We start from the raw sequence: 20717 nt of genomic DNA on the forward strand, positions 1-20717 counted from the left end.
ACATCAACTTGTTGGAGGGCGGTATGCCAGAGGACATGGAAGCTCTGTGTACTCCCCACTCCTGTATCTTGCCCTGTGCATCTCTTCCGTTTGGCTGTTCCTACTTGCATCCTTTATAATACACTGGCAAACAAAAGGAAAGTGTTTTCCTGAGATCTGTGAGCCATTTTAGCAAATTATCAAACTCACAGAGGGGAAGTCGAGAGAACTCCTCATTCATAGCAAAGTATTGACTGGAGACATATTTAATATGTTTTTTGTTACCCAAACATTATTGACCAGAAACGTTTCAATTCCCCAACCAGTTGGTGCCTGGAGAACTGGCTGGTGTTACACAGCACATCAGATAAAGAACATTTCCATCATTGTGGAAAGTTCTATCAGACAATACTATAAGAGGGGAAAGAAAATCTAGTTTAGATCTGAATACTAGGAACCAGTCTTTAGTACTGATTTAAAAATTCTGAAAACAGAAATCTGAGAAAAATAACTCAAATTAGAGTCTACCTTCCTGACAGATGTTAAAATCTAGAGATCATTTATTTCATAACTCAGCCCTCTCAGGACTGGACTTAATAATCTTCTTCCATTTAAGGGCAGAGAAGCTAAAGTACACTGTGGAAAAGTCAACTGCTCAAGTTAACCAATAAACCTACAGAAGTGCCCAGGATTAGAACTCGTGGAGTTTCCATCTAACAATTTGGCTCCCTGAGCTCTCCCTTCAAGCTTATCTCAGCACAGTTGTTAGACTGACAGATTCACTTGTAAACTGGCAGCCACAATCAGAGGCATCATCTGACAGGGTATGGATATAAGTGAGTTGAGGACTAACTGCTGGAAGCTGGCAGGCTTTTAATCCTCACACAGTCACCAAAGTGTCACATAAATGCTCAAGTAAGGATGGGACTTTCAGGTACTGGTGGCTATGGCAAGTACACTGACAAGAAAATCTGTCTTCAGATCTAAAGAGGTGCATACCATACAGGCATAAGGATTAGTTTCATGTCATTAAATCTTAGCCAACATGAAAGGAGAAATTTTATTACAGATTGCAGATTGCTAGCTTGGAAACTGGAGAAGGCAATGGCAACCCACTCCAGTACTCTGATGGAGGAGCCTGGTAGGCTGCAGTCCATGGGGTCGTGAAGAGTTGGACACGACTGAGCGACTTCACTTTCCCTTTTCACTTTCATGCATCGGAGAAGGAAATGGCAACCCACTCCTGTTCTTGCCTGGAGAATCCCAGGGACGGATTGGTGAGCCTGGTGGGCTGCCATCTATGGGGTCACACAAAGTCAGACACGACTGAAGCGACTTAGCAGCAGCAGCTTGGAAACTACCAGTAAGCTATTTCTAATTAGCTAAGATGCAATTTGCAGCAGAGTAGTCTCCAAAGCTAAAGGCAAGATCAGCTCTTGTAAAACAACAAAAAAATTTTTTTTAATTACAAATAGCAAAAGTTCCTTTAAAAAAAATAATTTTATAGTATAGTTGATTTACAAAGTTGTGTTTAATTTCTGCTGTACACAAACTGTGAAAGCTCTCTTTCCATCTCTCCTTTAGCAAACCAAGCTCCCCAGTGGTGACCATGGCTAATTTGTTGACTATTCTTTCAGACTTTCTTCTAAATATACACAATGACATTTAAAATACATAAGTATATGTTGCTGGCGGTAAGTCACTAAGTTGTGTCCGACTCTTTTGTGATCCCATGGACCTTAGTCCAGCAGGCTCCTCTGTGCATGGGATTCTCCAGGCAAGAATACTGGAGTGGGTTGACATTTCCTCCTCCAGGGGATCTTCCTGACCCAGGGATGGAACACAGTGCTTGCATTAGCAGGTGGATTCTTTACCACTGAGTTACCTCAGAAGCCATAGGCATATGTGAACATGCCTTAAAAGGGGGAGAGGGAGATAAGCAATTTGGAGTGATTGATAATAGGTTATTGTCACATAAGCATGCTGATGCTCAGTCGTGTCCAACTCTTTGCAACCCCATGAACTGTAGCCCACCAGGCTCCTCTGTCTATGAGATTTCCCAGGCAAGACTACTGGAGTGGGTTGACATTTTCTCCTTCAGGGGATCTTCCCAACCCAGGGATTGAACCTGGGTCTCCTGCATTGCAGGCAGATTCCTTACCACGGTACCACCTGGGAAGCCCAAAATAGGTACCGAGTTTCTTTTGTATGACAAATATGGTATCAAACTAGATTGTAGTGATGGTTGCAAAATTCTGTGACTATACTAAAAACTACTCAACTGTGCGCTCTGAATGAAATGTACATCTGTGAATTATATCTCAATAAAGCTGTTAAAAATCTTATATAAATGGAACCATAATACCGGTCATCTTTCGGGATTAGTTTTTTTCACTCAGTATAATTCTTTGGAAATGAATCTAGATTATTGCGTATTTTGATACTTGATTCTCATTCCTTTGTATTGCAGAGCAGTATTCCATTGAATGGATATATCACAATTATATTTTTAATCACTATCGAGAATGAGCATCTTCTAAGATATTTATTGTTCAACTGCTGTTTTTTCTCCTATGAATTATCCTTTCATATCCTTGGTCCCATTCCTACTTTCCTCTTTTCTATTAGTCCTGTGTCATATGGACTGCAAATTCTTTTTTCTCATTTAACTTTGCTTATGATGATGTTTGAAATTATGTTTTTTACTTTTATATAGTCAAATATACTTCTAGATTGACTTTTATGTAGTCAAATACTCTTCTATATTTTCTCTTAATAATATATCTATGTACATTTTTTACATTAAGATCTTTAATACATCTGCATCAGGAGGCCTGGGTTCTAGTCCTGATCATGCTATAACCTAGCTCAAACATTCTGACCAGGTCACCAGTCTATGGAATCTACTTAACACAATTATTTGGAGAAACAAATAAGACTATAGATACAAAAAGGATTCTCTAAAAGTGTTCAATAGATCTATCAATTATGAAGAAAATTTATGTATATAAATTTGTACTGGTTACAATACTATTTCCTTTCCCTATGCCACATACTAGAAAACTCACAATGTTGGTCTTAGAGAATAAGTAGCTTGCTCTCCCCCAAATCCTAAGTCCAAAGAGGTCAAGTGACTCAACCAGGATCACAGGAGAAATTCAGGGAAGAGTCACTTCTAGAAGTGAACACAAACGGTTATGCCCCCTACCCTCCCCAGAAGTCAGAAAACACCATTCTTCAGAGTTAAGGCTTCCTAAAAGTGAACTTTAATCAATTGTCTGTATTTGTATCTTTACACTAGAAACAAAAACAAACTACTATCTGAAAAAATTAGAGCTTATAATTAGAGGTGAAAGTAGACAGAGCCAAATGAGAGTGCTGAATTTCAAGTTATTGGTTCCCACCTTGCTTCCGACAGCCTGGGATTTTGATAAAGGCTCCATAGTCCGTGACCATAGCAACCTATAAAAACACAAAAAAAGAATCTTTGTCACACAAATGAGCTCTCTCCTATAGAATTTAACCTCATATCTTCGAATTTCCACTTGGTACTGACTGCCTGTGTCTGTTGCAAAACTGCCTAAAAGTGATATTCTGTCAAACATTCTTTCTGTTCTTTTTGAGATTTAAACTGACAGATATGTATGATTCTAATAAAAACACTGGTGAGACTGGAGTTATGTCAGATGGTATGATGGTACTTGTTGTTCAGTCACTAAGTCATGTCCAACTCTTTGCGAGGCTTCTCTGTCCTTCACTATCTCCCTGAGTTTGCTCAAATTCATGTCCATTGAGTTTGTGATACCATCCAACCATCCCATCCTCTATCGTCCCCTTTTCTTCCTGCCCTCAATCTTCCCCAGCATCAGGGTTTTTTCCAGAGAGTCGGTTCATTGCATCAGTATTGAGGCTTCAGCTTCAAAATCAGTCCTTCCAGTGAAGGTTCATGGTTGATTTCCTTTAGGATTGACTGGTTTGATCTCCTTGCTTTCCAACAGACTCTCAGGAGTCTTCTCCAACACCACAATTTGAAAGCATCAATTCTTTGACTCTCAGCCTTCTTTATGGTACAAGTCTCACATCCGTATAAAGTTATAGTTTATATTCTCTGGAACAGAGGTCCCCGATCCAAATAGAGAAGTTTAATAATTTGGGATGGATCGTGTGAGGCATCTCTTTTTCCTAAACTTTGAACCAGTAAGACCATATAGCTTGCTCTGCTGCTGCTAAGTCACTTCAGTCGTGTCCAAGTCTGTGCTCTATTTCACTCCAAACCGGGGTCTTGGGTTTTATCAAGACAATTAAAGAAAAAGTCATTACACAGACAACATCTGACAGAACTTGAAAAGATATAATCAGAGAAAGAGTTGTCATTTGCAGAGTTGACCTAAAATGGAGAAGAGGCTTGATGTTAGTCACTCAGTCATGTTCCACTCTTTGCGACTCCATGGTCTATCACCAAAATTGATGCTTTCAAACTGTGGTGCTGGAGAAGACTTGTGAGAGTCCCTTAGACAGCAGGGAGATCAAACCAGTCAATCCTAAAGGAAATCAACCCTGATTATTCATTGGAAGGACTGATGCTGAAGCTAAACAGCCAACTCATTAGCAAAGACCCTGATGCTAGGAAACACTGGGGGCAAGAGGAGAAGGGGGCGACAGAGAATGAGATGGTTGGATGGCATCACTCACCCAGTGGACATGAGTTTGAGCAAACTCAGGGAGATAGTGAAGGACAGGGAAATCTGGTGCGTGGTGCAGTTCATGGGGTAGCAAAGAGTCAGACACAACTTAGCGATTGAATAACAACAACAAAAGAGGCTTGATGGATCTATGTAATATGCAGGCCATAGGTAACAGAAACATAAGGCCCAAAAGCCTTGTCAAATAAATCATCATCTCAGACTCTACCTCTACTGCTCTCCTCCCCTCTATCCTCTAACCCCCTGCTTCCAATTGTGGATTGGGATTAAAGTTGCCACTATATACTGTATTTATCACTAATTCATTATTATTTATAAAATATTCAATACAATGTTACATAAACATTGTTCTTTCCAGTGACTTTAAACTTGGTTGTTTCATCTTGGGCAATCACTGTTTACGCTTAAACGTAACTAAAACAAGGGGAAGGAAGAAGGGAAAGGGGAAGATGATTTTTGCTGCACCTCTATTCACTAACACATACTAAATACTCACTACATGCAAAACACTATTCAAAGTGCTTTACATAATTCTCATGACACCATATAATGTTGGATGGACTATTATTACTCTCATTTGATGGATGACAAAACTGATGCATGGAGAGACCAAGTGTTCAAATATACAATGTTCAAAGCTAATAAGTAGCAGAGCTGTAATTTGAATCCAGGGAGTTCTTAATGACACTACAGCTGCTCATGGGTTCCCTTTAACTATAAAACTGTTAACAGCCAAAAGCAATGTGACATTCGTTATCTTATCTGCTCCTGGAACAATCTTAGGAGTATATATAGTGGGCCCCCATGTTCCAGATGAGGCAAAACAGTTTAGATATAGGAAGAGCCCAGGCTTTGCAATGAAAGATGTAGCTTCTAATCCCAGCTCTGCCACTTCTTACTTGTGGAATCTTGAACACAACTTGCTTTCCCATTTGCACTCACTTTGCTGCTGCAAATAACAAATCAGGTACTAGTACCTGGCATCCAAAGTACATTCAATAAATTGTAGCTTTCTATTAATTTAAAGTCCAAAACACTGAAGCACAAAAATGTGAGTGACTACTGGAACCGCAAAACAATTACCTTAGATACAGTAGGTACAGAACCTAGATCCTTTGACTCATAATCCAGTGCCTCATAGTTCACCAAATATTATCACTACTCACTTCAATGTTAGGATAGAAATAGATAAAAACTTCCACTCTCCTCATTCTTAAATGGGCACTTAAACTAACTCTCCAAGATATAGCATTAAGAATGGGTTAAGAACCAACATTTCTAAACTCCTGTTTTAAAATGACGAATATACTATGTTGGGGTAGAGACCAGGTATTCCAAAAGAAACAGGTCAATGAGGCAGATACTGTACTTAAAATCAAGGCAAGGTGGACCTTAGAGATTAGCTGATCCAATCCTGCCATTTTTCAAATGAATAAAGTGAAGACCAGAGACATGAAGTACTTATCCAAGTTCACAAAGCAAGTTGTTCTCTGTAAAAAGGGCTGCATGGATAAAGAAGATAAAACTTAATATTTTTAGCTATGATAAAAGAAAATCCCTTCTTCTTTCTGGACCAACAAAAGGCACCCGGGCTTTTGCTCCAGGGTTCTAGATAGAGGGCTGAAATGATTCATATTGTGCAACATCATTATTTAAGGGCATAATTATCTAAACAACTTAAAAGCAGCATCTGGAAACTGAAGCCCAAATCACCTTACTGCTGTAAAAACAGTATCACCTTTCAGTCCTGAAACTTCACTGTCACATTATGATCTTTTGTGGAAATATCATAACAGATCTTAATTTGGCCTATCCCAAAAGAGAAGGTTAATGTGCTCCAGAATGGATGCACTCAACTGTTTACTTAGGAAAACACATTCCTGCCCATTTCTAACACCAGGTGTTTCCATCACTGTGTCTCTTAGGGTGCACTCAGACTTGAAATTAACAGAATGACACCTGCCTTAGATGATTACACAGTCTGCCTGGTGTCCCAAGAACAATTAATCAAACAGCTCAGGGGAGAAAATTCAGTAATTATCTCAACTGAACTCAGGGCTTGGGTAAAATGAATTTACCATCTTCAGATTAGACGTTGCATCAGCCTTAAAAGTAGTTATCCCCATAATGTGAACGAGGACTCTGAGGCTCAGAGACATAAGTTATCTGTCTAAAGTAACAAAGTTAGAAAGTATCAGGACCAGGTACAGAAGTTTTCTGATTTCTAGTCCAATGTTATAGTCAATTTACCAACACCAATCTCGCTTCAGCATTTCTTTGGCTATGGCTGGGTTCAGCCAAATCCCAAATCTCTTTGCTATGCTTGTACCCACTACCATGCTTAATGGACTCTGGCAGCAAGATGCCTCTCAGAGGACAAGAGAAGGATGAATATTAGCTTGTCAGCAATCTTGTCACTGGGTCCAACTATGCTGAGCCTGCAAAGAGAACTGCTAGAATATGGGGCACACCACCAGTTTCTTCAAAGGGAACTGACCCTAAAATGCTTAGATTCAAATTTAACTCAGAAATTTATTTACCAAGCACTTGTATGCAAGATACAACATCAGGCACTATGAAATAAAAACAACATAAAAAATAGAGATGCTCAGCCTATTTTTAAAAAAATTTGAATTAGTTACCAAGATACACGCGATAAACATAGCCTCTGCTCTCCAGTAACACACATTCTTGTGGAGAAGACAGACATATACACAAGAAACCATAGTACAAGATAGACTATAAATGTGATGATAGAGGTACAAACAAATGATGGTAGAACAACTAAGTTTACCATCCACCTTCCTCCTATACCACCCAATTCAGTCAAGAGTTCTCTTATGGACCTTTTGGTTCCACCACACATTGATGAACAACTGAACAAACCCAGCTGCAGACATAGAGAACTTGATTTAGAACTTGCCATTTATTAACCATCAGGGCAATTATTTAATTTCTAAGAAGTTTCATTATCCATAAAATGGGATTAACAATTTCTAAGAAGAAAGTCAATGACACATAATGTGTGAAAGTGCTGACATACATCGGGTTTACAAAATTTTTTTGAATTTTAATGTAAATACTTCTTTATAAATATTAGGCACTCAACTAAATGTTTGCTGGATGAATATTCTGAAGTTTCTTCTTTTTAATTTATCATGAAATTGCTCTTTCTCTTTCCAGTCACTTTTAGGCATTTTTCAAAATGTGTTCCTGAAATACTAGATCTATAGTTCTAGAATTACAACTATCAAGTTCTTTCTGAACACTACTCTAGCCCATCCATCCTTGACCAATAAAATATAAAACCTACACTAATTCAAGCCTCGTCTCATATAAAAAGATAAAGGTTAGAAGCCACTTTATTACAAATCTGAGTCAGTCTGTAGAAAGAGCTCTTCTCCCTTTTGTGCAATACCTCACAAGTGAGGCCTTCATGATCAGAAAAATCAGTTTTATCTCCTGAGCTACAATTTCTTCTTTTTGAGCTCTAGTATCTCACTGACCTCTGGGGATGCCATAGGCCCTAAAGAAAGAGGACAGAGATTCTGAAGAGCAGTTGCTTGCTATTTATCAGAATGTTATCATCCTTTCTCCCTTGACTTGTACATTACAAGTTAGAATCCACTTAATAGAAGTCTAGAACCACATTTATCTATAATCAACCAATAGTCACAAAGTCTGTCTTCAAAGGCCTCACATTATTAGGTGGTAAAACTTTTGTCAACTATCATAAAGAAAGTATGAATGCCATAAGAACGCCATAGTTAAAATAGGTACTCATAAGACACTGAAAACAATCTCATTTGCTTTAAAAAAAGGGAGATAACATTAATGAATTGCTGTATCTCAGGCATTGTGTTTTCATACATGATAGTTTATTTAACCATCATCACAATCCTATGAAGGTTGTTTTTATCTCCATCTAACAAATGAGAAAACTGAGGCTCAAAGAAATTAAGTGACAACCTTAAAGATTACATAGTAAGTAAAAGAGCTAGGACTGGAATCCAGGTTTTGTATGGTTCTAAAGCCTCTGCTCTCTAAACAAATACAATGCCTTCTCCCTCGAAGGCTGATCATTCTTTCAGTCATCAAGGTGTATTGAGCACCTTCCATTTTCTACTCACCTACCTGAGACTACACAACAGTGAACAGAACAAGCAGGGCCCTGACTTCATGGAGCTTAGCATCCTCTAAGGAATGTGAAGTCAAGTGGGCCTTAGAAAGCATCACTACTAACAAAGCTAGTGGAGGTGATGGAATTCCAGTTGAGCTATTTCAAATCCTGAAAGATGATGCTGTGAAAGTGCTGCACTCAATATGCCAGCAAATTTGGAAAACTCAGCAGTGGCCACAGGACTGGAAAAGGTCAGTTTTTATTCCAATCCCAAAGAAACGCAATGCCAAAGAATGCTCAAACTACCGCACAATTGCACTCATCTCACATGCTAGGAAAGTAATGCTAAAAATTCTCCAAGCCAGGCTTCAGCAATACGTGAACCGTGAACTTCCTGATGTTCAAGCTGGTTTTAGAAAGGCAGAGGAACCAGAGATCAAATTGCCAACATGCACTGGATCATGGAAAAAGCAAGAGAGTTCCAGAAAAACATCTATTTCTGCTTTATTGACTATGCCAAAGCCTTGGACTGTGTAGATCACAATAAACTGTGGAAAATTCTTAAAGAGATGGAAATACCAGACCACCTGACCTGACCTGCCTCTTGAGAAATCTGTATGCAGGTCAGGAAGCAACAGTTAGAACTGGACATGGAACAACAGACTGGTTCCAAATAGGAAAAGGAGTACGTCACGGCTGTATATTGTCACCCTGTTTATTTAACTTATATGCAGAGTACATCATGAGAAACGCTGGGCTGGAAGAAGCATAAGCTGGAATCAAGATTGCCAGGAGAAATATCAATAACCTCAGATATGCAGATGACACCACCCTTATGGCAGAAAGTGAAGAGGAACTAAAAAGCCTCTTGATGAAAGTGAAAGAGGACAGTGAAAAAGTTGGCTTAAAGCTCAACATTCAGAAAACTAAGATCATGGCATCTGGTCCCATCACTTCATGGGAAATAGATGGGGCAACAGTGGAAACCGTGTCAGACTTTATTTTTGGGGGGAGCTCCAAAATCACTGCAGATGGTGACTGCAGCCATGTAACCCTAACCCTAACCCTAACCCTAAAAGATGCTTACTCCTTGGAAGGAAAGTTATGACCAACCTAGACAGCATGTTAAAAAGCAGAGACATTACTTTGCCAACAAAGGTCCGTCTAGTCAAGGCTATGGTTTTTCCAGTGGTCCTGTATGGATGTGAGAGTTGGACTGTGAAGAAAGCTGAGCACTGAAGAATTGATGCTTTTGAACTGTGGTGTTGGCAAAGACTCTTGAGAGTCCCTTGGACTACAAGGAGGTCCAACCAGTCCATCCTAAAGGAGATCAGTCCTGGGTGTTCATTGGAAGGACTGATGCTAAAGCTGAAACTCCAATAATTTGGCCACCTCATGCAAAGAGTTGACTCATTGGAAAAGACCCTGATGCTGGGAGGGATTGGGGGCAGGAGGAGAAGGGGACAACAGAAGATGAGATGGCTGGATGGCATCACGGACTCAATGGACACGAGTTTGAATAGACTCCGGGAGTTGTGATGGACAGGGAGACCTGGCGTGCTGCGATTCATGGGGTCGCAAAGAGTCGGACATGACTGAGCAACTGAACTGAACTGGATGAAGACAGACTTTACACAAGTACAAAATAAATATAAGGCGAGCCATTTATTTATGGTGGGAAAAAGATCTCTGAAGAGATGACATTTGGGCTGAGGCCTAAAAAATGAGGAGTTGGTGAGAAAGCAGGATGGTTAGAGACAACTGCATGTACAAAAGTCCTGAGAAGGAAGCAGGCTTTAAGAATATTTGAAGCTATAAGGAGACCAGAGTGACTAGACAAAGAGTTGTTGTTTTAGTCACGAATTTATGTCTTGACTCTTTTGCAACCCATGGACTATAGCCAGCCAGGCTCCTCTGTCCGTGGGATTTCCCAGGCAAGAATACTGGAGTGGGTTGCCATTTCCTTCTCCAGGGTATCTTCCCAACCCAGGGATTGAATCCGAGTTTCAAATCCCATGGACAGAAGAGCCTAGGGGACTACAGTCCATGGGGTCACAAAAATGTTGGATACAACTTAGTGATTAAACAACAACAAAAACAAGACAATGAATAGAGAAGAACAAAACGACACCGCCAGAGTAAGCAGAAGCCAAGTGGGCTAAGGGTCATAAAAACAAATTTGGATATATTCAACCGAGAAGCGCTTAAAGAAAGCAGCTTCGTCCAATCTGTTTTTAAAATAACATTCTGGGCAATTTCCTGGTGGTCCAGTGGTTAGGACTCGAGGCTTTCACTCCCAAGGGCTCAGGTTCAATCCCTTGTCAGGGAATTATGATCCTGTAAGCTGTGCATTGTGGCCAAATAAATAAATAAAACGTTATTCTGGTTACAATGTGGAAAAACAGATTGGAAGGGAAGTACAAAAGAAGTAGAGAACCCAGGAAGGGCTAGGTAGAGATGGAAAACTTAAACTAATGGGGTGCCATAAGATGTCCGTATAGACACCAGAGACATATTTGGGAGGTAGAAAGATAGGACTTGCTAATAGACTGGAGAGAGAGGGAAAAAAAGATCAAATCAAGTGAAGAAATCAAGGATGTTGCCTGGATTTCTAGCATGGGTACCTGAATGAATAATGGGTGTTTTTGCTGAGATGGGAAAAATGAAAGAACAGATTTCTTGAGAAAATAAAAAATTCAGTTTAAAACATAAATTAGAGGGAGTTCCCGGTAGTCTAGTGGTTAGCATTCCAGGCTTTCACTGCAGTGGCCCAGGTTCAATCCCTAGTTGAGGAACGGAGATTCCACAAGCCATGAAGCATGATAAAAAAAAAAAAAAAATTCCCTTAAATTAGAGATGCTATGAGGTATCCAAATGAAGATGTGTCAAGTCTGCAGTTAGAAGTCTGGAGCTTAGAGGAGGTACATGTGGGAGTCAGATGTTCTACTAGCACTCCCCATTTAAACTGTAACATTCAAGGCATTCTCAAGTATTCAGGAGCTCCAAACCCCGCAGCTTTTCACCCTTAATTTATGCTTAATGTAAATGGTAGGATTTCAAAGACAAAAGAATATACCTCTCCTTGGAAAATAGTATAGAGAGCAGGCAAGTTCTCCATGGTCTCGGGTCTTCCTGAATTCATCCTTAATGCTCTATGGTTCCTCCATTTCTCTTCTGCTAAAGCTAATTGAAGTGTTCTGTCACAAAGAAATAAAACAAGAAACAATTAGAGACATATCTGTATAAACAAAAAAGTGTTGCTGATCTACATGTTCTCCCTACAGAATAATATCATTAGAGTTAACACCATGTACTTTTATTCAAACCTCTTTTGTCCACTGTAATTATGAGGAGTTTTGGAAACCTTGATCTTACTCCTTTTCAATTTGATACTTACCCAAGGCAATTAGCCTATTGTTTTTTGTTTTTTAATTGTTATTACTGCTATTCTTTTGCCAAGCGAAGGCTTTTGGTGGGGGAGGGAATTAATGAATGGACCTGTAAAAAAAAAGGAATAATAATAGTAATAAGAGCTAACATTTATCAAGCACTTACTATGTTCAGGCTCTGTGCACATCCAATATCTCATTTAATCCTCAAAATTTTCAAGATGTAGGTTCAATTAATTATCATATACATGAATGAGATAACCAAGGCTTCCAGAGGTCAACTTAATAGGTCTATGTCAAAAACCCAGAAAATGGTGGAGTTAAATTTTGGCTGACATCACAGTCCATGCTTTTAACAATGATGCTGTGCTGTGCTCAGTCATTCAGTTGTGTCCGACTCTTTGTGACCTCATGGGCTGTAGCCCACCAGGCTCCTTGCCCATGGAATTTTCCAGGCAAGAATACTGGAGCAGGTTGCCATTTCTTACTCCAAGGGATCTTCTCGACCCAGGGATCAAACCTGTGTCTCTTGCATTGACAGGCAGATTCCTTCCCACGGTACCACCTGGAGAGCCCTTTTAAAAATGACACTAGGCACTGAAATGACTTCAAAAAGAGAGTGTAGCTTACTTTTTTTCCCTAATGAAATTAAAAACATGCATGCTCATTTTAAAAGTATTAATAATGAAGAAAAGAAAATCATCTTTAATTCAGCCTGATTTATATCCTTTCAGACTTTTTATATCTACAAGTGGGTTTTTTAATGGAATCATGAAACCATTAATTAATCTTAATTAGTAGCCATTTTCTTCTATATTTTAATAATTCATACACAAATACACACATCTTTTTAAAATGCCTATATAATAATCCCATTGCTGGATGCACTGAACTTATTTAATTATTTATGAATCATGTTAAAACGCAGATTGCAATTCAGTAGGTCTAGGGTGGTGCCCAAGAAAGGGCATTTCTAACGAGCTCCCGGGTGATACTGATGTTGCCAGAGTATCAAGTCTCAGAACTCTGAAGTTGGAAGAGACCTTAGAAGTACTCTTGCTCAGCTTTCTGGTTTCAAACAGAGAAGAAACCAGCAACCTAGTGGCTCTTAACCATGGCTCTTTCAGGATAAATCGCTGCTGTGCCGTGTGCTGTGCTAAGTTGCTTCAGTGGTAAGTCGGACTCTCTGAGACCCCATGGACTATAGCCCACCAGGCTCCTCTGTCGATAGGATTCTCCAGGCAAGAATACTAGAATGGACTGCCATGTACTCCTCCTGGGGATATTCCCAACCCAGGGATTGAATGCACGTCTCTTATGTTTCCTGCATTGGCGAGGAGGTTCTTCACCACTCGCACCATCTAAGAAGCCCACAATACAGTATGATCAGTGCTTTAAAAAAAAAAAACAAAGTGATTAGGTTCAAAGTATTAAGAAAACAAAGAGGCCACAAAGACTTGGACACGACTGAGTAATTTCACTCACTTACTCATTAAGAAAACAAAGAGAAGACAGCCTGGGGGAAACAAGGACATTTAAAAGTTTAAAAGGTGACAAATGAGTAGAACTTTAAGAATAAATGGAAGTCCTCTAGCAGAGAATACTGTTTGTTGGCCTCATAAGAGTGTTTGACTCTTTGTAACCCCCTATACATTAAGATTGCCGGGAGAAATATCAATAACCTCAGTTATGCAAATGACACTACCCTTATGGCAGAAAGCAAAGAAGAACTAAAGAGCTCTTGATGAAAGTGAAAGAAGAGAGTGAAAAAGTTGGCTTAAAGCTCAACATTGAGAGAACTAAGATCATGGCATCCAGTCCCATCACTTCATGGGAAATAGATGGGGAAACAGTGGAAACAGTGGCTGACTTTATTTTTCTGGGCTCCAAAATCACTACAGATGGTGATTGTGGCCATGAAATTAAAAGACACTTACTCCTTGCAAGGAAAGTTATGATCAACCTAGACAGCATATTAAAAAGCAGAGCCATTACTTTGTCAACAAAGGTCCGTCTAGTCAAGGCTATGGTTTTTCCAGTGATCATGTATGGATGTGAGAGTTGGACTATAAAGAAAGCTGAGCGCCAAAGAATTGATGCTTTAGAACTGTGGTGTTGGAGAAGACTCCTGAGAGTCCCTTGGACTGCAAGGAGATCCAACCAGTCCATCCTAAAGGAGATCAGTCCTGGGTGTTCATTGGTAGGACTGATGTTGAAGCTGAAACTCCAATACTTTGGCCACCTGATGCGAAGAGCTGACTCATCTGAAAAGACCCTGATGCTGGGAAAGATTGAGGGCAGGAGAAGGGGACGACGGAGGATGGGATGGTTGGATGGCATCACTGACTCGATGGACATGGGTTGAGGTGGACTCCAGGAGTTGGTGATGGACAGAGAGGCCTGGCATGCTGCGGTTCATGGGGTCGCAAAGAGTTGGACACGACTGAGCGACTGAACCAGAGAAGGCAATGGCAAGCCACTCCAGTACTCTTGCCTAGAAAATCCCATGGATGGAGGAGCCTGGTGGGCTGCATTCCATGGGGTTGCTACAAGTTGGTCGCGACTGAGCAACTTCACTTTCACTTTCACGCAATGGAGAAGGAAATGGCAACCCACTCCAGTGTTCTTGCCTGGAGAATCCCAGGGACGGCAGAGCCTGGTGGGCTGCCGTCTATAGGGTCACACAGAGTCGGACACGACTGAAGCGACTTAGCAGTAGCAGCAGCAGAGTCGGACACGACTGAAGCGACTTAGCAGTAGCAGCAGCAGAGCAACTGAACTGATACATTAAGACCTGAAACTCTATTTTCCTTGAGTTTTCATAAGCAAATACTTCATCTTCTCCTGAACCCTGAGCACACCCCCATACTTTCAGATGATTACTTCAGGTCCTTGTTTTGGAAACTCTTTCTGATTTACAATGACCATCCATTAACTGAACGGTCTCACTTAAAAATGAAAGAATATTCTGTCAGCCTTCTAAACCCTAGTTCTAAAACATTCCAATACCCAGGAACATGCCTGTCCTTGAGTTCCATAAGACAACTCATATCCTTTATAATAAACTTGCCCTTTTTTGTTTAGGTCAGCCAGAGGTGAGTTTTATTACTGATTTGTCAGTTCCTGAGAAATGGCTGATAAACAGCTTAAATTTAAGCATCACAGCCTGATTGGATCCTGCCTCTTCCAATTTCCAAGCTATGCAGTCTCATCTCTAGTCCTTCCCTTCCCTCTGCCCAGCTTCCTCACCTCATATCCTAAAACAAAAGTTATTAACCTGAGGCCAATGACTCTATGAAGACACCTCAATTATCCCTTCAACTCTTGGGGCAGTACTGAGGTACAGACTCCATACAGGCATCAGCAGCTAGGACATCTAAATTAAATTCAAACAACCTACTCTATCAACTGTTCTTCTCTAAACAAAAGTCACAGAAAGAGCTATACAATCTTAAGTTATTTTTGACAGATTTTTGCTGTGTTAAGAGTATGAACAGCTAAGTTTAAAGCTCTCCTATTTGCTCCTTTTTTAGAACAGTAGCTTGAGAAACCCTATGAAATTCTTCAAGCAGGAAACTGGGATGCATTTTTGAGAGAAATCTTATTATACAACAGTAACAGGCTTACAATTTCAAGACTGTAAAGGGTTGCCATTTTTTAAAATGGCATTTAGATTTTTTTCAAATTATATTCTGCAGAAACCTAGGGTTTTATAATGGTTATTCAAAAGGAATCCAAACTGGAAAAGAAGTAGATCTGTCGCTGTTTGCAGATGACATGATACTATACATAGAAAATCCTGAAAACACTATCAGAAAACTTACTAGAGCTCATCAATGAATCTGGTAAAGTTGAAGGATACAAAATTAATATAAATACAAAGTAATATACAGAAATCTGTTGTATGTCTATACACTAACAATGAACGATTGGAAAGACAAATTAAGGAAACAATTCCCTTTACACTTGCATCAAAAATAATAAAATACCTAGGGAAAAATCTACCTAAGGAGGCATGGTAGTTACTGAGAAGCTTCTCAATAACTCAAGTTCATTTTTAAAAAGTCTGTTCTGAGATATCTAAGGGCCTCAAAAAAGTAGGGCCTAGGCCAACCAACCAAAAGAGAGTCTCCATACTAAAGATGAGGGAGCACAAGCAAAAAAAAAATCAGAGTTAGGAGAGGTTCCACCCCAGCAGTTGGGAAGCAAGGAGCCTCGCCCCAGTAACTAAGTAGATGTTGATCATCTTTTTTTAAAAAACAAAAAAATGTTTTATTTATTTAATTTATGACTGGGTCATCCCTGCTGGGCCCGAGCTTTCTTTAGCTGTGGCACAGGCTTCTCGCTGTGGTGGCTTTTCTATTGTGGAAGACCAGCTCTAGGGTGCTAGGCTTAGTTGCCCCACAGCATTTGGGAATTTAAGTTCCCAGACCAGGGATAGAACCCATGTCCCCTGCATCAACAGGCAAATTCTTAATCAGTGGACTACCAGGGAAGTCCTAAACACTCGATTATTGCTGATTCCTATTGCCCTCCCAGCTTTGGGATGTGTTATGGGGGTGGGGGGCGGTTTATAGGATGGGGACTACTTTTAACAGTATATTCTGCTTTGATCTGGTTTACCTATCAAGCTTTTACGTAACATTTCATTTGGAAAAAAACAGTTCTGTTGCTTTTAAAAAGTTTATAAAACATTGAGATAGATATAGTCTAGTTCAATAAGACCAAATCTGTGGACTTAAAAGAGCTAGTAAATTGACAAGGATTGAGGTATACCATTTGGAGTTGCCTTGCAATAGTTCTAAAGACAGAAAATCTCCCTTAATTGTTTCATTGACTGCTTTAAACAACTATAATAAATAGGGAAGCAATAGGGACCCAGTTATTCGCCACCTCCTTCCCAAAACAAAGGGCAGCAAGAAAAATACAGTGTGGGAATGGAAATGGGAATGGAAGGTGTAGCAGGGGAACAGTAGCCCAGAGTGAAGTTAGAGCCTATGCTGGGTGAAGAGGAAATTTGCAAAGAAGAGCAACCCAGTGCAGGGAGAAGCAGGATGATGAGTATGTCTGCACATTGGGGTAATCCAATGGGGAGTCAGTGCCCAAGGATGGAAGAGCAGGGCGTGAGGGTTAGAGGTAGTTATGTAAGGCGAATTTTCTGATTTTAGAAGTTATGTTATAGTTATACAATAGAATGTCCTTGTCTGTAGGAAAACTAATTCATGGGTGATGGGGCAACAGTCAGCAACTTAACTTGCAAGTGATTCATTAAAAAGTGTTTTTTCACATGAAAAGATGCTCAACATCACTCATTATCAGAGAAATGCAAATCAAAACCACTCTGAGGTACCATTTCACGCCAGTCAGAATGGCTGCGATCCAAAAGTCTACAAGCAATAAATGCTGGAGAGGGTGTGGAGAAAAGGGAACCCTCTTACACTGTTGGTAGGAATGCAAACTAGTACAGCCACTATGGAGAACAGTGTGGAGATTCCTTAAAAAACTGGAAATAGAACTGCCTTATGATCCAGCAATCCCACTGCTGGGCATACACACTGAGGAAACCAGAAGGGAAAGAGACACGTGTACCCCAATGTTCATCACAGCACTGTTTATAATAGCCAGGACATGGAAGCAACCTAGATGTCCATCAGCAGATGAATGGATAAGAAAGCTGTGGTACATATACGCAATGGAGTATTACTCAGCCATTAAAAAGAATACATTTGAATCAGTTCTAATGAGGTGGATGAAACTGGAGCCAATTATACAGACTGAAGTAAGCCAGAAAGAAAAACACCAATACAGTATACTAACGCATATATATGGACTTTAGAAAGATGGTAACAATAACCCTGTGTACGAGACAGCAAAAGAGACACTGATGTATAGAACAGTCTTATGGACTCTGTGGGAGAGGGAGAGGGTGGAAAGATTTGGGAGAATGGCACTGAAACATGTATAATATCATGTATGAAACGAGTTGCCAGTCCAGGTTCGATGCACGATACTGGATGCATGGGGCTGGTGCACTGGGATGGCCCAGAGGGATGGTATGGGGAGGGAGGAGGGAGGAGGGTTCAGGATGGGGAACACATGTATACCTGTGGCGGATTCATTTCGATATTTGGCAAAACTAATACAATATTGTAAAGTTTAAAAATAAAATAAAATTAAAAAAAAATAAAAATAAAAAGTGTTTTTTGTACTGTACCTCCATAATTTTGTTAACTTTTCAGGCTTTTTTTCCATGTGCCTGCAATTGGGGAAAAAAATTACCACATCCTCTTCTCCTATCTCTCAAGCAATAAGAAGTTCATAGAATATTAAATTGGAAAGATACTATATAGCCACTTTGGAACTTCATTTCATGTGTCGCCTTACTGATCTGACTCAAGATTACAAAACCGTGACTGATGGAGATAGGATTCAAATCCTATTTACTAATTTTTTTTTCTTTTTTTTTCCTAGACTGTGAAATTCTTCTAAGCATGCCCTTGTCTTGCACATCATCATATCCTTCAAATCGTCAGTGCTTACCACAGTATGGAGCACATAGAAAGGCTTAACTGTCAACTGAATTACTGAAGTACTTAATTTTACTTGATTTTAAATTGTTAGTTAATTTATCAATTCAGCACCTTCATTGATGTTTATATGTCAGGCTCTGTGTTAGGCACTTCATAAACCTCCTTTCAATCCTTATAACAATTCTACAAAGTAGGTATCTCTGTTTTAAGGGAATGAAGTAACTTGTCCAAAATTCATAGCTAGCGTTAGTCACTCAGTCCTATTTGACTCTTTGTGACCCCTGTAAACTGTAGCCTGCCAGGGTTCTCTGTCAATGCATTCTCCATGCAAGAATACTGGAGAGTGTTGCCATTTCCTTCTTTAGGGAATCTTCCCGACCCAGGGATCTAACCTAGGTCTCCTGCATTGCAGGTGGATTCTTTACCACCTGAACCACCAGGGAAGCCCCCAAATTCATAGCTTGAAAGAGACAAACCTTAGGCCATGCCAAGAGACACACATACTTGCTACTAAACCATCCTTTTCATCACCATCTCTGTCCTCAGAAACTTCCTAGTCATGTAAGGATAATGGTGACAATTACAATGCAGTATGATCAGTGCTTCAAAAAAGTGATTAGGTTCAAATTATTAAGAAAACAAGAAAGAGAAGAAGGGCCTGGGGGAAACAAGGAAGTTTAAAAGTTGAAATGGTGACAACTGAGTAGACCTTTAGTGATAAATGGAAGTCCTCTAGCAGAGAATACTGTTTGTTGACCTCATAAGCATGCATGCCTGCATACTCAGTTGTGTTCAACTCTCTGCAACCCCAAGGACTACAGCCCACCAGGTTTCTCTTTCCATGGGATTATCCCAGTAAGAATACTGAAAGTGAAAGTCACTCAGTTGTGTCTGACTCTTCGCAACTCCATGGACTATATAGTCCAAAGTGGGTTGCCATTTCCTCCTTCAAGGGGATCTTCCCAATCCAGGGATGGAACCTGCATCTCCTACATTGGCAGGCAGAATCTTTATTGCTAAGCCACTTAGGAAGCCAACCTCCTAAACTGACCTCTATTTTCTTCCAATCTATCAGCCTTTTCCTTTTTCTTCTGTCCTCCTTATCCAGCTTAGATTCTATAGTCCATCATTCAAACAACAGCCTAACTTCCCTTTAATTCTGTCTTTATAACTCACCTAACCAGCAGCAGCACCTCTACCCTGATGGAGTGCAGCAGATATCAGAACCCATTCTAACTAGGTTAAGCAGAAAGGGATTTACTGCCAGGTATTATGTGACCTACAAAATCACTGGAAGGGGTTTAAGAAGTATTGGTAGAACTTCCCAGGAACAACTCCTAACCCAAAAAACAACAGTTTTTACAATGATAAGAAAGTTATGGCTCTCACTACAGAAACTCACAAAACCAAAAAGCCTCTACTTTATTTACCAGCAAAACAGGACACCTTTCACCCTCCTCCTCTCACTTCTAAGTTCAATTTTCATCTTAGGTGCAAAGGAGTCCAGGAAATCTCTGGCTCTCAGTTCCACCAATACCCCAGTCTTCACTGCCAGCAACTCTCAACAAAGTGCTCTTTCTGCATCTATTCATTCTACTAAACCTGAGGCATCAAGCTGCCTTCCCCAAGCCACCACTCCCTCCACCCAGCAAAAAAAAAACAAAAAAACAAAAAAACACACACACACAACCCTGCGATTGCCCATTAATCTTAAAGTAAAAGCTACAAAGTCTGGCCTCTACCCGCCTCCAGCTTCATCTTGTACCACACTCCCCTTCACTCTCTGTGCTGGCCACAATGGCCTCTTTGTGCCTTTTACTCATTTTCCTCGCATTTGCCACAGGACTTCTGCACATGCTGTTCTAGATGGAACATTCTGCCTTCCTCCCTTCACCCAACTAATTATAATTCTTCCCCGGGGCTATCAGTTCAGGCATATTTTCCTCAGAGAAGCGTTCCTGTTTATTCAGGCACCCATAACACCACGTACCTCTCC

At 40.1% G+C, this 20717-nt stretch overlaps 1 protein-coding gene across 3 annotated transcripts in view; it reads right to left on the reverse strand.

Moving 5' to 3' along the window:
- ZCCHC17 (zinc finger CCHC-type containing 17) overlaps positions 1 to 20717 on the reverse strand; it is a 51449-nt gene that overhangs the window by 29759 nt on the left and 973 nt on the right. For 2 of the 3 annotated variants that reach the window (XM_006054590.3, XM_025278562.2), the window contains exons 2-3: positions 11879 to 11999; positions 3384 to 3441 (exon numbers count right to left, since the gene is read on the reverse strand). In XM_006054590.3, the coding sequence (XP_006054652.2) occupies positions 3384 to 3441; positions 11879 to 11944 (124 nt within the window). In that variant the 5' untranslated portion in view covers positions 11945 to 11999. Of the gene's footprint in view, positions 1 to 3383; positions 3442 to 11878; positions 12000 to 12199; positions 12301 to 20717 lie in introns of those variants that run through there. The other variant, XM_044937991.1, reaches the window with a different exon arrangement.

Source organism: Bubalus bubalis, chromosome 2, assembly GCF_019923935.1.
Source record: "Bubalus bubalis isolate 160015118507 breed Murrah chromosome 2, NDDB_SH_1, whole genome shotgun sequence".
Taxonomy (NCBI): domain Eukaryota; kingdom Metazoa; phylum Chordata; class Mammalia; order Artiodactyla; family Bovidae; genus Bubalus; species Bubalus bubalis.